The sequence below is a fragment of the Bos grunniens genome, chromosome 8 (assembly GCF_055505025.1).
Source record: "Bos grunniens cultivar Pamir isolate PY7600 chromosome 8, Bosgru_T2T1.0, whole genome shotgun sequence".
Lineage (NCBI taxonomy): Eukaryota > Metazoa > Chordata > Mammalia > Artiodactyla > Bovidae > Bos > Bos grunniens.
Genome location: NC_141172.1, coordinates 63,752,967 through 63,779,788, shown reverse-complemented (window position 1 = coordinate 63,779,788; position 26,822 = coordinate 63,752,967). Strand labels below are relative to the sequence as shown.

The window sequence follows — 26,822 nt, the reverse complement described above, 5'->3', positions numbered from 1 at the left end:
GTGTTATAAGCAAATAGGACCAAACATTAGACTACCACAGCATGTAAGTTGTAATTTGGGAAGAAATGATTAAAAAACCTCAAAGAATCTACTGATAAACATTCAAAATTCGTAAGTATAGAAAGTTGGTTAGATATATAATTAACGGCCAAAAGTATCAACTGCATTTCTATACACCTGTAACAACCAGTTAAATTCATACCCTAGATAGGGTTTTTTAAAAAGGTTCAAAGCAGCACTGTTGTAAACAGCAAAAAGCTGGAAACAGTTTCAAAGGTCTGTCAATAACAGAATGAAAAATGTGTGTCATTTAACCTTCAAAAAATGGAATACTATTCAGCATATAGCAGTAAAAAGTAATAATATTACAGCTACACACAGCAACATAGATTAAAACCACCAACTTAACACTGAGCAAGAGAAAAGGATGTCGCAGAATACATACAGTATGATTCTATGAATACAAAATGCAAAAATGTTAAAAATGAAACAGTACATTGTTTAGGAATGCAAACATATGTGGCAAAACTATAATGAAAACCAGTGGAATAATAAGCACAAAATTGAGGGTAGTGGCTGCCTCTGAGAAAGGAGAGAAAAGAATGCTACTTGGAGGTACCCAGGGAACTTAAACAGTGATTTACTTGGCTCCTCCACTCAGTGATGAGTACATAAGTTTCCTTATTCCTTATATCTTAAATGTATTTATTCATTTACATCTACTTACTATTTGATAAGAACAAGTATAAAACAAAGTCAGGGATGATAAATAGGAACTCAGAAAAGTAGCTGATGGGGGACAGAAATGAGCGTGGTATAGGGAGAGAGAATGCCTTGGGAAGCAGGCATGCAGGAAATTTCTGTGTGGTCTTAAATCACAGTATTAAAATGCTCTATTTCTTGCTGATGAGCTCCTACGTTTTTTGTTGTACTCTTTTGTGTCATAATTTGCTTGTGTGCTATAAAATGCTTTTGCATACAGTGGATAATTCATAACATAATTTCTTTTGGGGGGTAAGGCCATCCATTATACCTACCAGAATGCATCGCACTGTGTGAACGGCACTTGGATCTTTGTGGTTGGCTGCCCAGTGAAGTGGGATCTTGCCCTCGACATCAGGAATTCCAATGTTAGAATCATGCTTGATGAGCAGCTTCACATGCTCAGGGTTATTGTAGTAGGCACTCCAATGCAGAGCTGTTTGCTGCAAAATGGAGAGATTTTCAAAATGACATTGACAACAGAATAGTGACAACACAACAAACTTTTCCCAAACTCTTACTGCATGACAGCTACAGCTGTAAGACTTCTGTATATTTTCTCTCCTATAGTCTGTATCAGGACAACTCTGGGAGATGAGCACTCTTGAACTTGCACGTGACTGATGAGGAAACTGAGCATAAGGAGGATAAGCAATCTGCTAAATGGCACAAATGCAGTAAAAGACTTTTACTCAAGTGATTAATGGGTCTTTGTGGATTGAACAAAGTGCTTTTTTCAGTGAAATATTTATTTTCTGGCCGTAGCATGTGGCTTGAAGAATCACAGTTCCCCAACCCAGAGAACCCGTGCTCTCAGCAGTGAAAATGCAGAGTCCCAACCACTGGATGCCCAGGGAATTCTCAGTGAACTATCAGCACTACAAATGCTGTGAGTTAGGAATAACATCAATTTACAGTAGTTGTAAAATTAAAAAATTGATCTCAGAACTTCAGGTTATATGAGTGACTACTAAACAAAATTTAAAAATCACATTAAGAATACTATGGGAGTGAAAAGATTATTGAGTATCAACCCAGGGACTTAATTATAAGAGTTAATTTCATGAGCACGCAGGAGTTTGCAAAACTCTTATGATTAAGTGCCTGATGAAAAGGAAGAGGATGACTGCCTTTGTCTAACTAAAGACCACATTTTTTTCCTGTAAAGAATAATCAGAATGTTGATCAAAACAATGACCAATGTATACAATACGTTCGAATTCAAGAGCAGGGAACACAATGAATCCCAATAACAATGTCAGAGCAAATATTACAATCAAAGTGAAATTAATAATAATTTTACGGCTAATATTTATTGACAGCATACTATGCACTGGGCATTGTGCTAAACACTTGATATATACTATCTCATTTTATCTTCAACAACCCTGTTATCCCCTTTTTGCATATGGGAAAATTGAGGTATAGAGAGGTTAAGTAAGTTGATGGACACAGAACAAGTAGCGGCTTCTACGCTGAAACCCAAGACAAAGTCTGCCAAAGACCAGGACATTAAAGCAATTATGCACTAAGTACATTATTTGGGGGCATTTGGTCACCACAAATCTCACAACAAATTGCAACTATCATGACTAGCAGTCAAATAATGAGTTGGAGTTAGACAGGCCTGGGTTCACATTCTAGCCCTGGCACTTGGATCTTTGGTAGAATTTTAATCTTCTTGAGCTTCAGTTTCCCCATATGTGAAAAGATGATACTACCCACTACACTAAGTTGCTAGCAGGACACAATTTAAGTGAAATCCTTTACTAGGGCATGTGGAGATTTGGAATTGTTCTACCATGTATGAGTGGTAATTGAGGCCTTCTTCCTTGAGGCTTCACATCATAAAATAAAGTGTCTGCTTTATGTTCTACTTGTCTTTGATTCTGATAGTCTGTTCAGATCAGATCAGTCGCTCAGTCGTGTCTGACTCTTCGCGACCGTTACCTTGTTTTTATCCTGTGTGTCCACTTCTCCTGGTGCCATAAACTTCAGCAGAAGCGCCAAACATTTAGGGCTCTTGTGCCGAGTAGTCAAGTGTAAAGGAGTCATTTCTTCCAGATCCTTCTGCATCCAGTTTGCTCTGCGTGTAAGTAAGAGTTTCATGAAACGATAATTTCCCTAAATGAAAAATAAGAGACAGTAAGAAAAAATGTACTTTGGAGCCAAAATTTTTTTAAAATTTTTAAATGCTTTAAGCATTTTAATTATTCTGCTGGAGTAATAACATTCAGATAAATTAATAAAAGGAAAAATACTTAAAATTCTACTATACTATCAGTTGTTTTATTTTGTTCATGTTTTTTTCCAACTGTTTTCTACATACCTACAGTTTCCTTAGGGGTTGGTCAATATTTCATTGTGTTAAGCCAAGATATTTTATTTAATCATTCTATTATCGTTTATAACTTTTTGAATAGAAAATGCTACAATGTATATGATTTTTCACTTAGTTTTTTTATTTTTTTTTTCATAGAATAAATTACCAGGAACAAAATCACTGGGTCAAAGGAGTTTGTGTATTTTATGCTTTTTGGTGTATCTTTCAAATGCTATCTAGCAGCAACAATGTCGGAGAAGGCAATGGCACCCCACTCCAGTACTCTTGCCTGAAAAATCCCATGGACGGAGGAGCCTGGTGGGCTGCAGTCCATGGGGTCGCGAAGAGTCAGACACGACTGAGCGACTTCACTTTCACTTTTCACTTTCATGCACTGGAGAAGGAAATGGCGACCCACTCCAGTGTTCTTGCCTGGAGAATCCCAGGGACAGGGGAGCCTGGTGGGCCCCTGTCTGTGGGGCTGCACGGAATAGGACAGGACTGAAGTGACTTAGCAGCAGCAACAATGTATGAATGTATTAGTTTCAGCACAATCTGACCAGCACAGAATATATTATTTATATTCAAAGTATAATAACTTTGTGAAGTAAACAGAGATTTTTAACCCCAATTTAGAGGTGAGAGAAGTGAGATTCAAAGGGGTTAAATATTTTTTCCATAGCAACTGGTTAATAAGAAGGTGGTTACTGTTCTTGAAGAGAGATATTTATAGTTACAACTAAGATATAAGGAACTTCCTCACAGTTCAGGTTCCAGACGCATATGGTCACATGAACACCAACCCAGAAGTCACTGTGGGCCACCCACTGCAGGCAGTGCTGTCCACATAGGTTAAACCCTCCCATCTGGCACAATCAATCCATCTGGAGAAAGCAGTTCTAGATAAACTTCTTTCTCCAGGTGGATTGAATGCAATTGTACTTGGGCTTCCTTTCTGGCTTAGGCAGAAAAGAATCCGCTTGCAATGTGGGAAACCCGGGTTCGATCCCTGGGTTGGGACAATCCCCTGGAGATGAGAATGGCAACCCATTCCAGTATTTTTGCCGAGAATTCCATGAACAGAGTAGCTTGGTGGGCTATAGTCCATAGGGTCACAAAAAGTCGGACACGACTGAACCACTAACACATAATGGTACTCAGGTCAACCACTATACAGTATGCCTGCGGGAGCTTTGAAACCCTTGAAGAGTAGTGCTTTCGAACTCTTCCCTGAGATCTACTTCCGTATCTCCAATTCTGACTGGAGACTTCAATACGTTTGGTACCACAGATAATTCTATTTCTTTCATTTTTATTGGAGTATAATTGCTTTACAATGTTGTGTTAGTTTCTGCTGGACAACAACATGAATCAGTTATAAGTTACATACTTCCCCTCCCTCTCGAGCTTCCCCTCCCCCCTCCCACCCGTTTAGGTCATCACAGAGCAATGAGCGGAGTAATCTGTGCTATACAGCAGCTTCCCATTAGCTATCTATTTCACACTTGGTAGTGTATATGTGTCAATAGTGCTGCTGCTGCTGCTAAGTCACTTCAGTCGTGTCCGACTCTGTGCGACCCCAGAGACGGCTACTCTCTCAATCTGTCTCACCCTCTCCTTCCCTTCTCCATGTCCACAAGTGTGTTCTCTATGTCCATGTCTTTATTCCTGCCCTGCAAAAATGTTCATCAGTACCATTTTCTAGATTCCATACATATTTCACAGTCAACATGAACAAACTATATACCATGATCAAATTCTCTGCCGTTCTCACGCCTATTTCTCTTTCTCTACTCAAAGCATAGTGGCAGGCAGGGCAGCCTATCTTCTTCATCTTCTGAGACCCTCTTTGGCATTGCCTTTCTTTAGGATTGGAATGAAAACTGATCTTTTCGAGTCTTGTGGTCACTGCTGAGTTTTCCAAATTTGCTTGCATATTGAATGTAACACTTTCACAGCATTATCTTTTAGGATTTGAAATAGCCCAATTGGAATTCCATTACCTCCACTAGCTTTGTTCATAGTGATACTTCCTAAGGCCCACTTGACTTCACATTACAGGATGTGAAGATGCCAAAGTACATTCAAACTACTGCACAACTGCACGCATTTCACACACTAGCAAAGTAATGCTCAAAATTCTCCAAGGCTTCAACAGTACGTGAACCGTGAACATCCAGATGTTCAAGTTGGATTTAGAAAAGGCAGAGGAACCAGATATCAAATTGCCAACATCTGTGGATCATCAAAAAGGCAAAAGAGAGTTCCAGAAAAACCTCTACTTCTGCTTTACTGACTAGGCCAAAGCCTTTGACTGTGTGTATCACAACAGACTGTGGAAAATTTTTCAAGAGATGGGAATAGCAGACCACCTGACCTGCCTCTTAAAAAAAACTGTATGCAGGTCAAGAAGCAACAGTTAGGACTGGACATGGAATAACAGACTGGTTCCAAATTGGGAAAGGAGTAAGTCAAGGCTGTATATTGTCATCCTGCTTATTTAACTTATATGCAGAGTACATCATGAGAAATGCTGGGCTGGATGAAGCACAAGCTGGAATCAAGATTGCTGGGAAAAATATCAATAACCCCAGATGCAGATGACACACACTTATGGCAGAAAGCAAAGAACTAAAGAGCCTCTTGATAAAAGTGAAAGAGGAGAGTGAAAAAGTAGGCTTAAACTCACATTCAGAGAACTAAGATCATGGCATCCAGTCCCATCACTTCATGGCAAATAGATGGGTAAACAATGGAAACAGTGACTGACTTTATTTTGGGGGGCTCCAAAATCTCTGCAGATAGTGACTGCAGCCATGAAATTAAAACACGCTTGCTCCTTGGAAGAAAAGCTATGACAAAACTAGACAGCATATTGAAAAGCAGAGACATTTCTGTGCCAATAAAGGTTCATCTAGTCAAAGCAATGGGTTTTCCAGTAGTCATGTATGGTTGTGAGATTTGAACTATAAAGAAAGCTGAGCACTTAAGAATTGATGCTTTGGAACTGTGCTGTTGGAGAAGACTCTTGACAGTCCCTTGGACTGTAAGGAGATTCAACCAGCCCATCCTAAAGAAATCAGCCCTGAATATTCATTGGAAGGACTGATGCTGAAGCTAAAACTCCAATACTTTGGCCACCTGATGTGAGGAACTGACTCATTTGAAAAGACCTTGATGCTGGGAAAGAGTGAAGGCAGGAGGGGAAGGGGATGACAGAGGATGAGATGGTTGGATGGCATCACCAACTCAATGGACATGAGCTTGAGCAAATTCCAGGAGTTGGGGAGGGACAGGGAAGCCTGGTGTGTTGCAGTCCATGGGGTCACAAAGAGTTGGACACGACTGAGCGACTGAGATCTCTAGTCTTTCCCATTCTGTTGTTTTCCTCTATTTCTTTGCATTGATCACTGAGGAAGGCTTTCTTACCTCTTCTTGCTATTCTTTGGAACTCTGCATTCAGATGCTTATATCTTTCCTTTTCTCCTTTGCTTTTCACTTCCCTTGTTTTCACAGCTATTTGTAAGGCCTCCCCAGACAGCCATTTTGCTTTTTGGCATTTCTTTTCCATGGGGATGGTCTTGATCCCTGTCTCTTGTACAATGTCACGACCTTCAATCCATAGTTCATCAGGCACTCTATCTTATCTATCAGATCTAGGCCCTTAAATCTATTTCTCACTTCCACTGTATAATCATAAGGGATTTGATTTAGGTCATACCTGAATGGTCTAGTGGTTTTCCCTACTTTCTTCAATTTAAGTCTGAATTTGGCAATAAGGAGTTCATGATCTGAGCCACAGTCAGCTCCTGGTCTTGTTTTTGCTGAGTGTATAGAGCTTCTCCATCTTTGGCTGCAAAGAATATAATCAATCTGATTTCAGTATTGGCCATCTGGTGATGTCCATGTATAAAGCCTTCTTTTGTGTTGTTGGAAGAGGGTATTTGTTATGACCAGTGCATTTTCTTGGCAAAACTCTATTAGTCTTTGCCCTGCTTCATTCCATATTCCAAGGCCAAATTTGCCTGTTACCCCAGGTGTTTCTTGACTTCCTACCTTTGCATTCCAGTCCCCTATAATGAAAAGAACATCTTTTTTGGGTGTTAGTTCTAAAAGGTCTTGTAGGTCTTCATAGAACCGTTCAACTTCAGCTTCTTCAGCGTTACTGGCTGGGGCACAGACTTGGATTACTGTGATATTGAATGGTTTGCCTTGGAAACAAACAGAGATCATTCTGTTGTTTTTGAGATTGCATCCAAGTACTGCATTTTGGACTCTTTTGTTGACCATGATGGCTACTCCATTTCTTCTGAGGGATTCCTGCCTGTAGTAGTAGATATAATGGTCACTTGAGTTAAATTCACCCATTCCAGTCCATTTGAGTTCGCTGATTCCTAGAATGTCGACATTCACTCTTGCCATCTCTTGTTTGACCACTTCCAATTTGCCTTGATTCATGGACCTGACATTCCAGGTTCCTATGCAGTATTGCTCTTTACAGCATCGGACCTTGCTCTATCACCAGTCATATCCACAACTGGGTATTGTTTTGCTTTGGCTCCATCCCTTCATTCTTTCTGGAGTTATTTCTCCACTGATCTCCAGTAGCATATTGGGCACCTACTGACCTGGCGAGTTCCTCTTTCAATAGCCTATCTTTTTGCCTTTTCATACTGTTCATGGGGTTCTCAAGGCAAGAATACTGAACTGGTTTGCCATTCCCTTCTCCAGCAGACCACATTCTGTCAGCCCTCTCCACCATGACCCGCCCGTCTTGGGTGGCCCCACGGGCATGGCTTAGTTTCATTGAGTTGACAAGGCTGTGGTCCTAGTGTGATTAGATTGACTAGTTTTCCGTGAGTATGGTTTCAGTGTGTCTGCCCTCTGATGCCCTCTTGCAACACCTACTGTCTTACTTGGGTTTCTCTTATCTTGGGCGTGGGGTATCTCTTCATGGCTGCTCTTTAAGAAAATTAGAGATACCAAGGGAAAATTTCATGCAAAGATGGGCTCGATAAAAGACAGAAATGGTATGGACCTAACAGAAGCAGAAGATATTAAGAAGAGATGGCAAGAATACACAGAAGAACTGTACAAAAAAGATCTTCATGACCCAGATAATCACGATGGTGTGATCACTCACCTAGAGCCAGACATCCTGGAATGTGAAGTCAAGTGGGCCTTAGAAAGCATCACTACGAACAAAGCTAGTGGAGGTGATGGAATTCCAGTTGAGCTCTTTCAAATCCTGAAAGATGATACTGTGAAAGTGCTGCACTCAATATGCCAGCAAATTTGGAAAACTCAGCAGTGGCCATAGGACTGGAGAAGGTCAGTTTTCATTCCAATCCCAAAGAAAGGCAATGCCAAAGAATGCTCAAACTACTGCACAATAGCACTCATCTCACATGCTCGTAAAGTAATGCTCAAAATAATCCAAGCCAGGCTTCAGCAATATGTGAACTGTGAACTTCCTGATGTTCAAGCTGGTTTTAGAAAAGGCAGAGGAACCAGAGATCAAATTGCCAATATCCGCTGGATCATGGAAAAAGCAAGAGAGTTCCAGAAAAACATCTATTTCTGCTTTATTGACTATGCCAAAGCCTTTGACTGTGTGGATCACAAGAAACTGTGGAAAATTCTGAAAGGAATGGGAATACCAGACCACCTGATCTGCCTCTTGAGAAATCTGTATGCAGGTCAGGAAGCAACAGTTAGAACTGGACATGGAACAACAGACTGGTTCCAATAGGAAAAGGAGTACGTCAAGGCTATATATTGTCACCCTGTTTATTTAACTTATATGCACAGTACATCATGAGAAACGCTGGACTGGAAGAAGCACAAGCTGGAATCAAGATTGCCGGGAGAAATATCAATAGCCTCAGATATGCAGATGACACCACCCTTATGGCAGAAAGTGAAGAGGAACTAAAAAGCCTCTTGATGAAAGTGAAAGAGGAGAGTGAAAAAGTTGGCTTAAAGCTCAACATTCAGAAAACTAAGATCATGGCATCTGGTCCCATCACTTCATGGGAAATACATGGGGAAACAGTGGAAACAGTGTCAGACTTTATTTTTGGGGGCTCCAAAATCACTGCAGATGGTGACTACAGCCATGAAATTAAAAGACGTTTACTCCTTGGGAGGAAAGTTATGACCAACCTAGATAGCATATTCAAAAGCAGAGACATTACTTTGCCAAGAAAGGTTCGTCTAGTCAAGGCTATGGTTTTTCCAGTGGTCATGTAGGGATGTGAGAGTTGGACTGTGAAGAAGGCTGAGCGCCGAAGAATTGATGCTTTTGAACTGTGGTGTTGGAGAAGACTCTTGAGAGTCCCTTGGACTGCAAGGAGATCCAACCAGTCCATTCTGAAGGAGATCAGCCCTGGGTGTTCTTTGGAAGGAATGATGCTACAGCTGAAACTCCAGTACTCTGACCACCTCATGCAAAGAGTTGACTCATTGGAAAAGACTCTGATGCTGGGAGGGATTGGGGGCAGGAGGAGAAGGGGACGACAGAGGATGAGATGGCTGGATGGCATCACTGACTCGATGGACGTGAGTCTGAGTGAACTCCGGGAGTTGGTGATGGACAGGGAGGCCTGGCGTGCTGCGATTCATGGGGTTGCAAGAGTCGGACACGACTGAGCGACTGAACTGGACACCGTCTACATCCTTAACATTGTTGGTAATGTGGCTTTTAAATAATATAATTACAATGCTTTAATGTTCTACTATCAGGGGCTATGAGAATTAATAAGGAAGGCATTTATTAATTGAGCACCCCCACCCCCACTGTAATGAATGTGAGGCTCTAAGGCAACAGGGAGGTGAGGAAAGAAGAATGAGACTTGTCTGCTTGCCTCAGAGGCAGGAGTCAACTCAGCTCCAGGGTAGAGGCTGAAATAAGGGAGAAAACTAGGAAAAACATCCATAAGGCTGTCTACACTACATGGGCAAACCTGGAATGGATTGAAAAGCATGGATGCAGCTCAGTTATTTCCATTCAGAGTGGTTTTCCTTGACCACCCTAAGGAAAACTTATTTTGTTCTTCTTTATTGCAGAATCTTTTCATTTCTTTCACAGCACTTTCCCCAGTTTGTAGTTACATACATATCTGTTAATTTCTCTTTACTGAGATCTTCCTCACAAGTAGTAAGCATCATGAATGCAGAGGCTATGTTTTATTGATCACTGTGCTCGGCATGGTTCCTGGCACAGACTAGGTGCTTAATAAATGTTACTTGAAGGACTGAGTGAATAGGAGGATATAAAATATCTTCTATAGCTTTTTGTTTTTATTTAAAACTTATTGACATTTGCTAAATTAGTGCATAACAGTTAAGAATATTAATTCTCAAATATGTGGTATTTGGTTACTCTTATTTTTTAAGATTTATTTATCAGTGCTTCATTCATAGTGGACATCATTTATCTGGATTTTTTTCATTTCACCCAGTGCCAGTTCCAATTTTTGAGAAGGTACTAAAATTTCCTCAAGAGGGCACCCTGCTCTAAATCTCTTGCTATCTTTCTTTGAAAAAAGAAAAAAATGCCCAGGAAAAACAAACCTATGTGGTACTTCATACCAAAAAAATAAGGTTTGACCTTTCTGAGCATAACATTTCAAATATTACAGAATAATTCATCATGACCTTTTAAAGATAGTCAATCAGACAATCATTGTGATTTTGAAATTAAGAGGAAAAGGGAAGGAGAAGAAGGAAACTAGAATATGTTAGGGGGTGGCTAATGAGTTATAGACACGAGGCTTATTATATTTACACTCCACATTATTCTGGGCTTATTATATTTACACTCCACATTATTCTACACAAAACATGGTACATTTCAGTAGTAATTACTCAATCATTCAAAAAACATTCTTGGAGCCTTGTTACAAAGCAGACAAGAGTAGAATGTACTTTATTTTGACACAGATTTCATCTTTTTTCCTCACAGAAGTATCAGGGTAAATTTTTACATATCAAATAAAAGTATCTTCCTGTGCTTCTAATTTCCTCATCTGTAAAACAGGAATAATAATAGTACCTGAGATTATCATGTATATGAAATGATAAAGGTAATATCTGTACTTAGAACAGTACACAAAGCAAATGATGTTCGCTAATTTTATTACAAACAGTTTTCCAATGTGGAGGAAGCAACAAAAAACAGATGGTCAAGTGGAACCAAGAATGGCCCATGACTGAGGGCAAGTAGACAGAAAGATCCGACTGAACACAGTATACGTAGCTCAGCTAGTGATTAAGGAGAGAAGCAAGGTTAGGAACAGGTGAAAATAAAAACAGATGGAATGTTCTATATAACGGCTTTTCTGATTTTTTTTTTTTTTTACATTGAGAAAAATGTCTATACCTTCAGATAAAGGTGATACAGTACCAAAAAGAACATACCCAATCGGAATTTAGTGGGGAGTGCTGCTAGGCTGTGCTTAGTCGCTCAGTCATGTCCGACTCTTTGCAATCCCATGGACTGTAGGCCCCCAGGCTCCTCTGTCCATGGGGTTCTCCAGGCAAGAATACTAGGTTGACATGCCCTCCTCCAGGGGATCTCCCCAACGCAGGGATCAAACCCAGGTCTTCTGCATTGCAGGAGGATTCTTTACGAGCTGAGCCACCAGGGAAGCCCATGAATTCTGGAGTGGGTAGCCTATCCCTTCTCCAAGAGATCTTCCTGACCCAGGAATTGAACCGGGGTCTCCTGCATGATCAGGCTAGCTTCTCCTATTCCAAAGGACACAGACCATCTGAGATACTATTGACAAATGCTGGGACTAGAAAAAATTTAATCCTTTTGGACCAAGATCAACCTCCTTGGTTTTATGAATAAGCATTTGTTAAATGCTCAGTGTATACAAACTCAATTCTGAGAATGAACAGAGGGGACAGACAACTCTTTGAGCTAAATTCAAGAAAGTATTCCTAGTAACAGTGGAAAAGAGGAAAATACTAGTTTCAGGCAGCAAGCTATTTTGATAACCCCCTGAAGACTGTATGACTTTGGAGACCCGTGTTATAGGCTACTCTGTTTCCCATAAAGCCCCCTCAATACAAGTGCAAACAAACAAAATGTTCAAACATTTCCTCACTATTGCTCCAAATCAGGACTTCTTAAGTTTTCAGGTTTATTATGGCACAATTACTTTTGTTTTGATACTAAGAACTTAGTATCATCTCTTAGGGCCACATGACATGATCCTGAGCTGAAGACTGGGGATCTACTTTTATAATTCCGGACTGGGTAGGAAATAGTTTAAGAGTGAAACAGATAATAGATCAAAAGAGTATATATTCTTAAGAAAATTCTGCAGGCAAGTAAGCAGAAATGAGAACTAAAGTTACAAAAAAGTCCTATTTCATCAGTAAAACGATATTAACTCTGATACAATGTCTATTACACCACTCAAATGTGAAAATATTTCCTAATGGCTCTGAAACATTGAGTAAGATGTCATTTTTCGGTTTGGGGTTTTTTGTTGTTGCTGTTATTATTGGTGCTGCTGCTGCTAAATCGCTTCAGTCGTGGCCAACTCTGTGCGACCCCATAGACAGCAGCCCACCAGGCTCCCTTGTCCCTGGCATTCTCCAGGCAAGAACACTGGAGTGGGTTGCCATTGCCTTCTCCAATGCATGAAAGTGAAAAGTGAAAGTGAAGTTGCTCAGTCGTGTCCAACGCATAGCGACCCCATGGACTGCAGCCTACCAGGCTCCTCCGTCCATGGGATTTTCCAGTCAAGAGTACTGGAGTGGGGTGCCATTGCCTTCTCTGGCTGTTTATTGTTAGGTACTAATAATCTTCATCTTAATCTTTCTAATTATTAACATGATGATTTTTTGTCTGTCATGTAAATGATTAAGACATTTGGATTTTCCTCAGATACATGAAAAGGAGTATAATATCTAAAAGGGTAAAAGAGAATGAAAAAGCTCTCTGACCTGGAGAACAGCACTTGAAATGAATCTGACTCAACTCAAAATGCCACTTAAGTTCATATTTTTGTCTGTCCAATTTGCTAAGATGAACTCCTTTTTTTTAGGAAAAGTCATTTAATCTAAATAACAAAGATATGGAGGTTTTGAGTGAAATACTTTGATATTTTAATCTTTCATTTTTAAGAAATAAAATATAACATAGATGGTTAACACTCCCTTTGTGCCCTTTCCCAGCTCTATTCCCTTTCTATCTTTGGAGAAATTGGTGATTATTATTCCCATGGATGTTTTGATATATTTTATTTCTTATAAATACATGTATTCATAAACTACACAGCATTATTTTGCATGTTTTCAAACTTTATATAAGTAGCCCTCCAGGAATCACTTGCCACCTTTTACTCAAAGCAATGAGATATATCCAAATTGCTTTGGTTCATACATTTTCACTGGAGACAGCATTCTGTCATATGAAAATAGTATATTTATTTATCTCTAAGGGAATATTTAGCTTGTTTCTCATTTTTCACTATTACAAACAATATTGGAATGAATTTTCTCATATATATCTCTTGGTACATGTACCAGAATTTCTGAAACTGCTGGGCTGAAGCTGTTCTCTCAAGTAGGTACTCCAATTTACATTCACACCAGTTATGTTTGAGAATTTTTGTTTCCCCACATCTTCTCCACACTTGGTTTTGTCAGACTTGCTAACTTTTGCCAATGGGTTCACAACTGTGCCTTATCATGGATTTAATTTTCACTTCCCTTCCTGAGGTGGAATGTCTTTGTTGGCTATTTGTTTCTTCTTCTTGAACAGCCTTTTTGTGTTGTGTACTCATTTCACAGCTGAGCTATTTGTTTTTTCCTTACTGATCTGTAGGAGTTTCCTTGATACTAATTCTTGACTTATTTAGCAAATACCTTCTCTCTTTGTGTGGCTGTTCTTTTGGCTTTGTTTACACACTTCTGCTAGGAATAAACTCATTATCTGAAATGATATTGTTAGTTGTCTCAGCATTAGATTTCTTCATCTAGTTTGTTTGCGGGTTCATTTTGAAGCAGAGATTATTTGCTGTTATTTTTTATTTGTTTTGTTTTCCTTTTTTCCTCTCTGCTCATCTTTATAGCTGCTAACACCCAGCTCCTGGTCCATTTAAGAATTTGTGTTTATGATGATGTTTTGCAGCCCCACGTCTACTGATATTAGGGGTACCACAGTTACTGTCACTGAGCAGGTAGATAGCTTCCTGCTCCTGAGACTTGATCTTTGTCCTGCTCCTGCCACTTCTCTAAAACAGCTTCCTCTAAAGTAATAGTCTCAAGTCAAGACAAAGAATACCCCCAAATTCTAAGCAATTTTTTTTTTTTTGCTTTAGTGTGAATACAGGACTGCACATAGCAGCCCTTTTCCCCACTGGGACACTGAAGAGACCAGATATTTTCCCCAAACCTATGTTTCCTGATGCATTCTTGTTCTATGTCCTCAGCATTTATATTTACTCTCATGGAGGTTGAGGGAGAAAACAACTGTCCACCAAGTGTTCACTTTATTTTGTTTTCATTTATAGGTTTATGTATAATTTTGTCATGGAAATATAACTATATATATATATAATAGCACAAATAAAAGTAAGGTAGGCATTCTGCCATATTTTATCTAAATCCTAATCATTCTGTACCCCAAAAGATACATTATTTAAAACTGAAATGGAAGTAATGTAAACATGATTTGTTATGATTAATTCTAATATCTATATAATTACATATTTATAAACTCTCAAGGCATTTACAATATTAATTTTTAATAAAAATCACTATCCCTAGGAAGTATATGGAGAAGGAAATGGCAACCCACTCCAGTATTCTTACCTGGAGAATCCCAGGGACAGAGGAGCCTGGTGGGCTGAGGTCTATAGGGTTGCATAGTCAGACATGACTAAAGCAACTTAGCAGCAGCAGCAGCAGGAAGTATATAGGTCACAAATATTAATAACCTCTTTATATCAAGCTTTCCTGTAATGGCTGCAGACACAAATCAGTCTTAGAAATACCACAGTAGTGTCGGGAGAGGCACTCTGCCATGGGGCTGGAGTGTCCCTGCACGTTCTTATTAAGTGTGCCAAGAATGCAAAGCCTTGACTCCTCTACCTGGGCCATTTCTTGGAATTGGTTTTGTACCGAGCAAACTTGTGGGACATTCATGTCTCCTTGAGCGTTAGATCAAGAGCAGTCTTGCTTAGTGTTTACTAAAGTAAGTAGTAAAGTTGGAGATACGCCCCAGTTCAGCATCCCTCAGATGCCATGTGAACCCACTGTGTGCTCAGTGTCCATCTGGGGCCTTGGCAATGCCTCCTGGTTCTTGGTGTAAAGGAACTTATGCAAAGATGCAAGTGATTATGCTTTCTGCTGTGCCATCAGTAGTAAGCTCTTTTGTCTCTGATGGTACTCATATATCTTCTGCCAGTACTCAGAGCTAATTTATTACCTTGTAGTAAGTTGGTACATACAAAGAAAAAAGCAGGGAAGTAGGATAAATTAAATCCAACACCTGACATTACAGGAAATGAGGAGCGGATGCTGACAGAGACATAGTCTTCTCAAAGAGTAAGGACAAGGGCCCTGCAGGTCAGGTTCAGGGATGAGAAGATTCCATGTGGAATCTTCACACACCCACATGGTGGGCAGGGCTGGGGAAGTAAAGGACCCCACTGACCTGTCTGTTGACTCAGTGATGAGGAGTAGGATTAAAAGAACCTGCCCAAATGATGCCTTGGTTTTGGCTCACCTTCCTCTGGGCAATCAGAGAAAGAGATGACAGCATGACAATGGGGCAGCAAGCTGAAAGGCAGTGTGGTTGTGGTTGCTGAGCCAAGGGCTTTCCAAAGTGGAAATAAATGGTGAAAGCAATGAGACCCTGCTATTTGATATAGAACTTTGGGTGGAATGAAAACAGTAGACGTTCCCTTGGTTGAGACTTGAGTGAGCAACAGCTCAAAAGTGAAAATGAATGCAATGCCTGTTTAATAATGCAGAGCCAACTGCACCATGTACCCAATCCCTGCTATAGTCTGCTTTGTCTGGTAATGAGGACAAAGCACTGGGTGTAGAGGTGGCCACTGTTTAAAGCAAAGCTGCTTGTTTAATGGTGCCCTCAATACATAGAGGCTCCCCTGAATGCCTTGGCCTGATTTACTGATGATCTGGCTAAGTTAAAACTTGATGGCACCCACTGCGAGGCAGTCCAAACACAACTGGGAAGCAGTCCAATCTCAATGGCAACTCTGGATGACCGACTATGCTGACAACAGGTCAGCCCAGTGGGCTGAAGTGAAAGCCATTGTCCTTAACTTAGACACTACTCTTAGGGATGGGACATGCTTTTTTTAATGCATGGAATGTTGTCAATGTTCAAGTCATCTGATCTGGCACCTGGAAGACTATAAATGATAGTTTAAAGACATCCCTCTATGGGGCTACAAACTATGGAGATAAATTCTAGCTATCAATTGAACAGTCTGGGTCAGTCATGTAGATGCCCACTGTAAGGGCCTATTCTCTTATGAGACCAGCTGGCATCAGGCTGCTGAATAAGCCTGTATTGCCAAGGTCATTGGCCATTTGCTTCCTGGATTCCTCATTGCACTAAACATGGTAATGAATCCATCATCACAGATTAGACCCAGAGTAAAAGGTCCATGTTTGATGTAGAAGCTACCACTGCGTACCAGACTTGCTTGTTCTTCTAAATTGGCCGATTTCTCTTAAAATAAAGGAGGCCACTTTAACAGGGCATTGTCCGTGCCCATTCTTGGTAGGGATTTTGACCAACCCCTTTCAGGGACACCTTGTGCCTCATGATTGCAGACATGTTTCAGGTTACAATGTCACTGTTCCAGTCTGATTAGCCTATATAAGCCACAGCATTGAGGCCCATGAAACTGAAGTGTTTTTCATGTTTTGGGTTTCTATATCATCTGACTATGATGTGTCTTTTGTCACAAAGACCATCCAAAATTGGGCCAATAGTTGAGATATTTGATGGACATTCTATGCCCCATAATGTTTCCAGGAATCTGAAATAATCAGGAGCAGGCACGGCTTCCTTAAAAACAAATTCAAAAAGATTTCTAACTCTACTTCTGTTACCTCTTCCTGATCCACACACCTAACAGAGAGGTAGTTTGGTTACTGTACATGGCCACTCTCAGAAAGAGTTCATCTCCTCATGGCAGCCTCCTGGGAAATAATCAGGACAAAAGGAGTCGGGGGTTATACACAGCTATTTTGAAAATGTAGGATTCATACCCTAAGAGTAATCCCAGGCTGGCCTCGTGGGTATACCCTCTGGGTGGCATGTGTATGTACATGCTCAGTTGCTAAGTCATGTCCAACTCTTTGTGACCCTATGGACTACAGCTCACCAGGCTCCTCTGTCCATGGGATTCTCCAGGCAAAAATACTGGAGTGGGTTGCCATTTCCTACTCCAGGGGATCTTCCCGGCCCAGGGATCAAACCTGTGTTTCCTGCATTCGCAGGCGGGTTCTTTACCACTGCACCACCTGGAAAGCCAACAGTGATCCATGTTTAACAATAAACCCCAAACTAAAGTGGCTTGTGCCTCTTCAGGTTTTAGGTTTATATCTGGAGAAGAGAGGGAAATATTTCTCCACTGGGCTTAGGGGTTGTTTTTCAGCCCATCTAGTGCCTCCTATAATTACTGGCAATAACACTGAGATCAGCAGGTCAGCCAAACTCTCTTGCATGTATCCTAATAGATAACAGAGTATATCTTGGCTGTGTAAAGTAAGACCTGCTGTCTCCCCTGGTACTTAGTCACAGTGGACTTAATCCAGGACACTGAAGTCAATACTGCAGGTTGTTCTCATCCTGCAGCTTAGAATTCTATCACTTAAATGCTATATGAGACATATTAATTAGATTTGTTCCTAGTCTCTGTTGGTCAGATTAATCAGAGTAGCTGATGGAATGGCATGCTCATGTGAAGAACATGAGCCAAGTGGTGGGCCAAGTAGTGGGTTGTTGGGAGAAGCAATTTACCATGGGTCCTAATCAGCCATGCATGTTCTTATTTCAAAAATGCAGAGACTTGACCATTCTTGGCCTAGGCAGCTTCTCTGGGCTGTGTCTGCTGCAATCAATTTGAAGGACAGGACATCTCTTCCCCTGGGTTTACTAACTGCTCATTACAAAAGTGTGATTCCTGAAGTTCAGTGTTCCTCTGTGCTGTGATGGAACCTACTGCATGTACAGCACCTATGTGGGCCTTCGGTAACTCCCTTATGGTTCTTTGGGGAAAGGGAAATCAGTGCAAACAGATGGGTGCTGGTGCTTTTTTCCTACACCGTGAATAATAAGTTTCTTTGTCCCTGACTTGGAGGCTTGTGTCTATTGTCAACATCCATGAAGTAGTAACAGACTAACTTCTTAGCTTGTATACAGGGTAAAATAAAACCTTAGGCCTTGAAAACAGTTCCATATTATTGCAACATGAATGAAGTATAAGAAGAAGTGAAATGTGATTAGAGAGGTGAGTAGGGGCTAGAAAATGGAGAGTCTAATACAACATGATGAAGAGTCTAAAACTTATCATGTAGGTAATGGGGCACCAACCAAGAGTTTAAGGAAACGATGTGAGTACATTTATGTTTTTAGAAAATGCCCTGGAGGCAGTCTGAAGCACTGATTTGAGGCAAACAAATATTTGGCAGTGCAACTGGTTAGGGGGTTACAGCAGCGATCCAGAATAGAAACGTTGGCAGCTAAGCGGAAATTAGAAGACGGGCTGTGAAATGTAAGAGGACTCCTGAATGGGTCCAATGGAGAGTGGCGTCAATAACCGAAAAGACAGAAGGAACAATAGGATTCAGGATGAAGATTTTGAGTTCTGTTTTTTTAACATGTGGAGTTTAGGGTGTCTGAGGGAAACCTATACAGAGATGTCCAACAGAAAAGAAAAGCAGAAAAAGAAAAGAATCTATATGGATCTGAAGATTGGAAGAGATGGATTCAGGAGACAAGGTTATAAATCAACTGTTTTATCAAAAGACATAATTTCCGGCATAAATGAAAGCACATAAAACTGGAAAAATGAATCTATACATCCTAACTGAAATGTAAACATAATTTAAATAACCACATAAATAGCTTAGCTTAGTATAATGCAATCCATACTCCTCTTTTTCCTAGAACACAAGATACTGCTACCATATCAAATACAGAGTGTAAGTGAATTGGAAAAAAGATGGGCCTTTCCTTATTATTAGTGCCTGCTTGGATAATTTTTTGGCTCCAATTAGGTGTCTCACTGTACTTTGGTTTCATGCTTTTTATTATTATTTTTTTTAATTTAATGTGAATCCTTACAGGAAACAATTTTAAAAACCAAATTTTTGAATGACTGAGCTATAGAAATGATTACATGGATTACTGAGCTATAGCAATGAAATGAAATCCGTGTTGCTTTTTCCAGTCAGAGACATTCTCCTTTCATTAAATTTCTGATTTCAAGCCTAAATACTGTGTTTTACAGGTGAAATCTCTAATTACTCAACACCTATGATGGTAACCACATCACTAACATGTCACCTTAAACATATCTTATTTAAAAAAAAAAAAAAAGAAAAGCTATTTGACAATTCTCTAAGCAAAGGCTAAGAATGGCACTTCAAAGGCAGAATGGGAGCTCTATTTGTTGCTTTTCAAGTTTAAGATGTTCATCCGTCTGGCAGAGCAGCTAGACAATACATCAGCCAAGAACATCTCTCGGGCTTAAAACAGATTCTGGCTCTCAAGAAGGATTTGACCGAAGGAAAGGCAACATCTTTAGTTGCTCTGTGGCTGAACTCTACTAATACTTCTCTTCAATGCCTCCTCCAAGCCTTGGCTCCATCCACTAACTTGGTTTCCACAGGAATAGACAGAATTATCAAGTGGCACACAGTCAAACAGCACAACAGAAAAAGAAAATATTACTGTTAAGAAAAAAGTCGACAGACTCTTCTCTAAGAAAAGAAACTATAGAAAGGTATCCTTGACTCTGAGCTTCCTTACACAATGCTGGATTTTTCATGTGAATTTTCTGCCTGATAGGGACAATTTTTTAAGATTAGTATGAAAGTTAGTCCCTTCAGTAGAGAGCATTTCATACAAAAAATAAATATTAAAAAATTGTAAAATGCTGTGATGCTTATTTCCACACGTACAATTCCCTCGTGCTTGTGAGCTACCCTCATTTATTTAGAGTGGTGCTTTAAGTTGGCACAAACTTTTGGGCTGATTATAAAATGTATTTTGTTTCTCATAGTTGACGTTTTATTTATAGGTAAACATTGATTTCATCTTAAATCAGTAGTTCTCAAACTCTAGCATGCATCAGGATCTCTGAAGGGCTGGAAAACTGACTGCTTGGGGACTTCCCTCAGAGTTTTTCATTCACTAGCTCTGGTGTGGGGTGTAAGAATTTACATTTCCAACAAGTTTATGGGAGATACCAGTGCTGCTGGGTCCAGGAGTTCACACTTTGAGAATCATTGTTTAAACAAATGACCTAATTATCAGAGTTCTCAACCATGAAGAACTTAAAAAAGCACTCACAACCACCAAAAAAGAATGCGTCTCATTCGAGGTCAATGAAGTCAGAATTTGAGACTCTGGGATTAGTATTTCCTAAATGCTCTACAGGTAATTTGAAAATGGTATCCGGAGTGAGACTTGCTAATTCAACAATTCATTCTCAACAGTTCCTTACTATGTAATGACTCTGAATCAGACACTCTGCTAAGGGTTTTGGAAGCTTTAAAAATACTTAAAATACATATGCATGGTCATTATACATTACAATGTAGTACAAGCAAGGAGGGGCAAGTGCATAAAAAATACAAAAATACAACAGGAAGGTTGGATGACAACCTTCAGAGGAGGAAAGAATTTACACCTAGTGTTCTCATTGTTTGATGAACATTATAATCTGCCTGGTCTGTTCTCCTCACTGACCCTGAGCAGTCTTCTGAGTTGCAATGAAAGCAGTTACCTTTAAAAAATCATGTTTTATGTTATTATCATATGTGAAACGAATCACCAGTCCAGGTTCAATGCATGAGACAGGGTGCTCAGGGCTGATGCACTGGGATGACCCAGAGGGATAGGATGGGAGGGGGGTCAGGATGGGGAACACATGTACACCTGTGGTGGATTCATGTCAATGTATGGCAAAACCACTACAATATTGTAAAGTAATTAGCCTCCAATTAAAATAACTTTATATTTTAAAAAATCATGTTTTAGTACTAAATTCAGAAGCTAAATCCAAACAAATCTTGCTTAAGTTATGGGTTCCTTTGAAGCACCCCAAGTCTTGTAGTAGGCACCATCTTTAGTTTTTCAACAACGTACCTTCTATTGATCCTAACATGCAGTTAAAAAAAAAAAAAATCAATTCATCTATTTGACTAAGATATGTTCCTTTGGGGAAACTGTTTCAAACAACTGATTGAATCCATTTGTTGCCTTCTCTACTTCAGTTCCACACTATGGATAGATTTCTTAGATAGTGGGAAAGACAAATGATAGATAAATATGTAAATAAATTCAATTACACTCAGAAATCTTTAATGAACCTCATTCAGGCTACTCATTAAAGGGTTTCATTAAATGCTGAGCACTAAGTAGTTATCTGACTTCATAACTATGACCCATCTTCAAAATAGTAGCCAAGTCCCCACAATGAATGGTGATACCTGAATTCAAACACGTGCCTTCTAGTCTCAAATCTAAGCCATCTTCAAAATGTCATATCAAACACCACCTCCATCTACAGATCAAGCCCTGAACTCTGTACTGCTCCTCACCTTTCTTCCACTGTTCTGGGACCTTTTCTCTTGAAACTAAGAAAGAGGCAACTGAGTTGGTAAAAAAAATAATGCTGCAGTTTAGCAGTTAGAATGGGAAAGAAACATCGGCAGATGAAAGATTATTTTCATTGTTCCATTTGATAACTTATCCCAGGCTAAGTGTCCTTTTTGCCACAGCTATGTTTTAATTCTAGTTTAACAGTCCTTCTAAATTCAAGCACATCACAATTCTTAAATCAACACTTAGTATTGCCCTCAAGCTCTTTGTGAACTAATTAGATATAAACAAATACACATTTTAGAAAGCAATTCAAAAATTATGAATTATATATTTCATATGTATTAAAAACTTTGGAAAATTATTAAAAATTTGGATAATAAGTAAAATGATCACCTACAATTCCATTACCCTAAGTCTAATATAAGCTTTTTTTAGCCTCTTGGTACAATCTCTTCCACTTATTATTAGCTTTTTTGTTTAATGTGAGAGGTCATTTTTATAGTTTCCATCAGACCATACACCTAATTTCATATCTGGAACAAGCAGTAACTGATTAAAAATAACATTTTAGGGCCTACTCTGTGTTTCTCTCTAAATAAATCTACTTCTTACCTATGAAAAAAAAACTTCTATTATTGGCAGCTATCATAATAATAGCTGACTCAGGTGGAGTGGCCAGAGGAGGCTAATACTTGTGGGTGAAAGTTTGAGGAGTAATAAGATATTTACATAGTTTCAAATGAGCTCTCCACAAAACACATATTAATCACAAAAAGAAAGCAAGTAAGGTTACACTGGAGCAACCTGGGCAGATGGCACTTTATCCAAATGATCAAAGTCATCACAGTAATGGGACAAATAACATCATGCGTTTCTGCTATGGTGCACTAAGAAGAATACCACACATCACTCCTGCGACATTTTTACCAAAAATGTATAATCTAGATTATGAGGAAACATCAGACAAATTCAAAATGAAAGACAATGTAATTGGTCTGTACACTTAGAATGTGATGTCATATGTGGTCACACATACACACTCACAAACACACACACACAGAAGATTAAGGAACTGTTTCAGATTAATGAAAATTAAAAAGATATAATAATCAAATGAAATGCCTAATCCTGGATTTTCTCTTAGATAGATGATATTATTTGGATCACTGGAAAAATCTAAAGAAGGATTTGATAATAGTATTTATGTTAGTTGCTTGGTTTTAATAATTGAACTGTGGTTATTTAGAGGATGTCCTTGTTAATAGGAAATATGCACCAAAGATGTGAGAGCAAAGGGGGATCATGTCTACAACCTACTCCAGATGGTTGAGAAGACAATGTCTCACACTCATATACACTGAGAGTAAAGGATAAAGCGTATGTGGCTAAATGTGCGCATCTGGGGAATGTGGGTGAAGGGTACATGAGAATTCTTTGCAGTATTCTTTCAACTTTTGTCTACATTGGAAATTATTCCAAAATATAACGCTAGAGGGGGAAGAGAGGGAAAGAAACTTAATTTTATTATAAAAGTAGTAAGATGTTCATTAAAGAAACTTCAAAAATGAAGAAAAATATAAAGAAATCAATGAGCAGCCTGCACTTCACAAACATGAGGGAACCATGGCTTACATTTTGATTCTCTTACTCCCTGTCTCTTCCTATAGGACATGTTTCTTATCCTCAGATGGGCATTTAAATTTTGAAATGTTCCATAATCATACCTTTATTAATATTCATAATATCCCTTTTATGAAGGCCAGAATCATTGTCAGTTCATAGATGAAGAAACACAGATTCAAAAATTTAAACTATGGGTTGACTTTAGAAAGATAATCAGTTTATATAACAGAAAAAAAAACAATGCTACTGGATGGCTGGTTGACTATGATTCACAAACCAGCTGCAAGTTAGCGTCCCGTAAAACTGTAAGTTTGGAGATGATTTGGGGGATTCCTTCTAATACTAAAATGCCACAATTTTAATTTCTTCTATTATCACCAACATTTTTTTTGTATACAGAATGTGCAGTGCCTAGCACGGTGCCATATAATATATATATATTATATATATAGTATTAATAGGTACTAGATAAAAATTTCTGAATGACTGACAAATGCATAAAAGTGGTAATACATTATGAGGTTATGAAGATAAGATCATGTATATAAAAGTGCTTTATAAAGTATAACATTATTATAATTATTATTATTGATGATGTAGAATAGAAAACAATATAGAAAACAAATTGCTCATTCTAACATAGAGATTAAAGTTAAGATATGCCACCTCTTAAAAAGATGTCACCTTTTTGAAGGAATCTAAGAAATTTACTATGAAGTTTATTTCTATATTACTCTTGTTTCAAGTATAATTCACCTTATTCTCATCAATAACCAATTTAACAGACTGTTTACAGATAGATGGAGAGACAAATGACAAATTAGTACCCCCAAGGTTTGTGGCATGGACATAAAAAGTGAATTTATTTTTCAGATACCTTTTATAGCCATAGTCTTGCAAGTAGAAGACATCTTATCTGGTTTACTATTGATCCAAATGACAAGGCTGAGCATCAGATTAAGGATATGTCAGAAACCTGAAAGAAGGCTACACAGATGCAGTGGGATGGTAGCTTCTTTCAAAATGATCTATTAAGGCCACAGTGTTTACAAAGGCAGTTGAGAAAACACAGCACAATATACAGGGTTGCATCGAGTAATCAGCCAGAGTGCCCATAAAAACTTCTGATACACTAATGTGAACCCCCATACACCATTTATGATACCTGTTTATCTCCAGCATTAAAAACTATTCATAGATTTTTTTTTTATGCTAAAACAAATGATACAGGCTTTTCCTTCACCTCACATCTGTTTCCTATTGTTATAGTTGCTTTCTCCACAAATAGTAGCGTTCTAAGACGTCACCTGTTTTAAGATGACGGGAGATACTATCTAATTTAAACTGACTGCAAACCAGGAAGGTCAAGTGCAATTTGAGATTTTAATTCTCAGATATATTCTTTGATGATAGTGAAATCTGACTTAGCTAAGTATGGTAATGATCAAAAAAATGTCATACCAAAATAGAGTCCTGAAAAACAAAAATTCCAAGAGTGTTTCTTATATACAGTACACTATTTTCATGAAAAAAGAAACACCTTGAGGATAAAACACCATACATATATATATATATATATACATAGCAAAAAAAAAAAAAACCTGATCAGAGGTGGGAAAATCTGTCATACATGATCACTCTGGGATTAGCACTTCTTTAAGGGAAGATCCATTATTTTCTATACTAGAAAGAATTGGAGAATTCTGTGAGAATCATGGGAATAGAAAAAGCTTCAGAAAATTCCCCTTTCAGATGGCTTTAAACAGACTTGAACTGTTTTTTCAAAACCCAGAGCACTCTAACCAATTTCAAGGGACCAACATTTGACATTGTTATAGACTAGAGACAGAGAGCAATAGTCTAAAACTATTTAAAACATCAGCAAAATATTCACTTTTTAGTTTGCCTTTTTAGCTAGCATGAAACATTTTACAGCAATAATAACATTTTTTAAATTTATCTTCAGCTTAAACAGTAGCACACATAAGTTTCAATGCACTATCAGTATTAAATGGTATGAGATACAAGTTAGAATATCTGGGGTTTGATCATGGCTTCAACTAGTCTGGGTTTTGATCATGGCTACAGCTAGTTTCCTAAATAAGAGCATATCATTATCTATCATTTATTTGTAGATCTAAGGCATTGTTTTTAGATGTGATGAGTAAGACAATTTTCAGGGCCCATGTTTTTCAGCTGTGAAATAAAGATATTCAATTAAGTTATAAACTAGTATTTACCAAGTCTTTGACCAATTCCTTAAGCTGCTTCCCTGATAGCTCAGTTGGTAAAGAATCTGCCTGCAATGCAGGAGACCAGGGTTCAATTTCTGGTCAGAAGATCTGCTGGAGAAGAGATAGGCTACCCACTCCAGTATTCTTGGGTTTCCCTTGTGGCTCAGCTGGTAAAGAATCTGCCTGCAATGCAGGAGACCTGGGTTTGATTCCTTGGGTTGGGAAGATCCCCTGGAGAAGGAAAAGGCTACCCACTACAGGATTCTGGCCTACAAAATGCCATGAACTGTATAGTCATGGGGTCACAAAGAGTCAGTAACCGACTGAGCAACTTTCACTTTCAGTTAAGATGCTATCAGTTTACGCCTTAAAAAAGTGTTGAGATAAAATGATTTTGAAAAATGCTGGATTCAAAAAAAAAACACACAGGTTTCTTTACTATATCATTTTTCAGAATCTTTAAGATGCTAGTGTGTATTGCAAATTTCCAAGAAATAACATTCAGTATTTCCCAAACTTTTCTGATGATGGGATCCATTTTTCACACATTTCATGAGACTACCTGTCCTAAGGAAGGAGCTTTGGGAAATGCTGTACATAATGATTTTCAAGGTCCTTTTTAAGCTTTTATAATTTTTATTTATTTATTTATTTTTTTAGTAAGAAACATAGAGCAGGTTATTAACTACCCTCATTTTTCTTGGATAGAATAAACCTGGGAAATATGCTTGGGGGGGGGAAACTCTCACAAAGTCAAGGAGAAAGTCACTTGAGACTATAATTGTTAATAATAAAAATCAAGCTACTGGATAATGTAAAACATTGGGAATAAATGACAGCAAAAGCGGCAAGAAATAAAAATCACCCAAACCACAAAACACTTGAAGCAGAGATTGTTTCCAATTAAATCTCCTTTCACCCTAATTTATCAGAGTAACCAATATGTTCTTCACAATGCCTCAGAAAATGCAGAAGATGCTAAACATTAAGTATATATTGGGCTTTATGTTTTGTATTAATACCTTAGGAGACAGAATTTGCG

The 26,822-nt window shown here is 38.7% G+C and overlaps 1 protein-coding gene across 19 annotated transcripts in view; it reads right to left on the bottom strand.

The window, feature by feature from the left end:
* The window catches only part of INVS (inversin), a 135,601-nt gene that overhangs the window by 61,607 nt on the left and 47,172 nt on the right, over nucleotides 1-26,822 (bottom strand). For 15 of the 19 annotated variants that reach the window (XR_015169975.1, XR_015169976.1, XR_015169971.1 and 12 more), the window contains 2 exons: nucleotides 2,713-2,886; nucleotides 1,038-1,205 (listed from right to left, as the gene is read on the bottom strand). Coding sequence is in view for 12 of the 19 variants with exons in the window: in XM_086416075.1 (XP_086272201.1) it covers nucleotides 1,038-1,205; nucleotides 2,713-2,886 (342 nt within the window). In the remaining 7 variants the exon portion in view is untranslated. The remainder of the gene's footprint in view (nucleotides 1-1,037; nucleotides 1,206-2,712; nucleotides 2,887-26,822) is intronic. The other 4 variants (XM_086416078.1, XM_086416085.1, XM_086416091.1 and 1 more) reach the window with 1 other exon arrangement.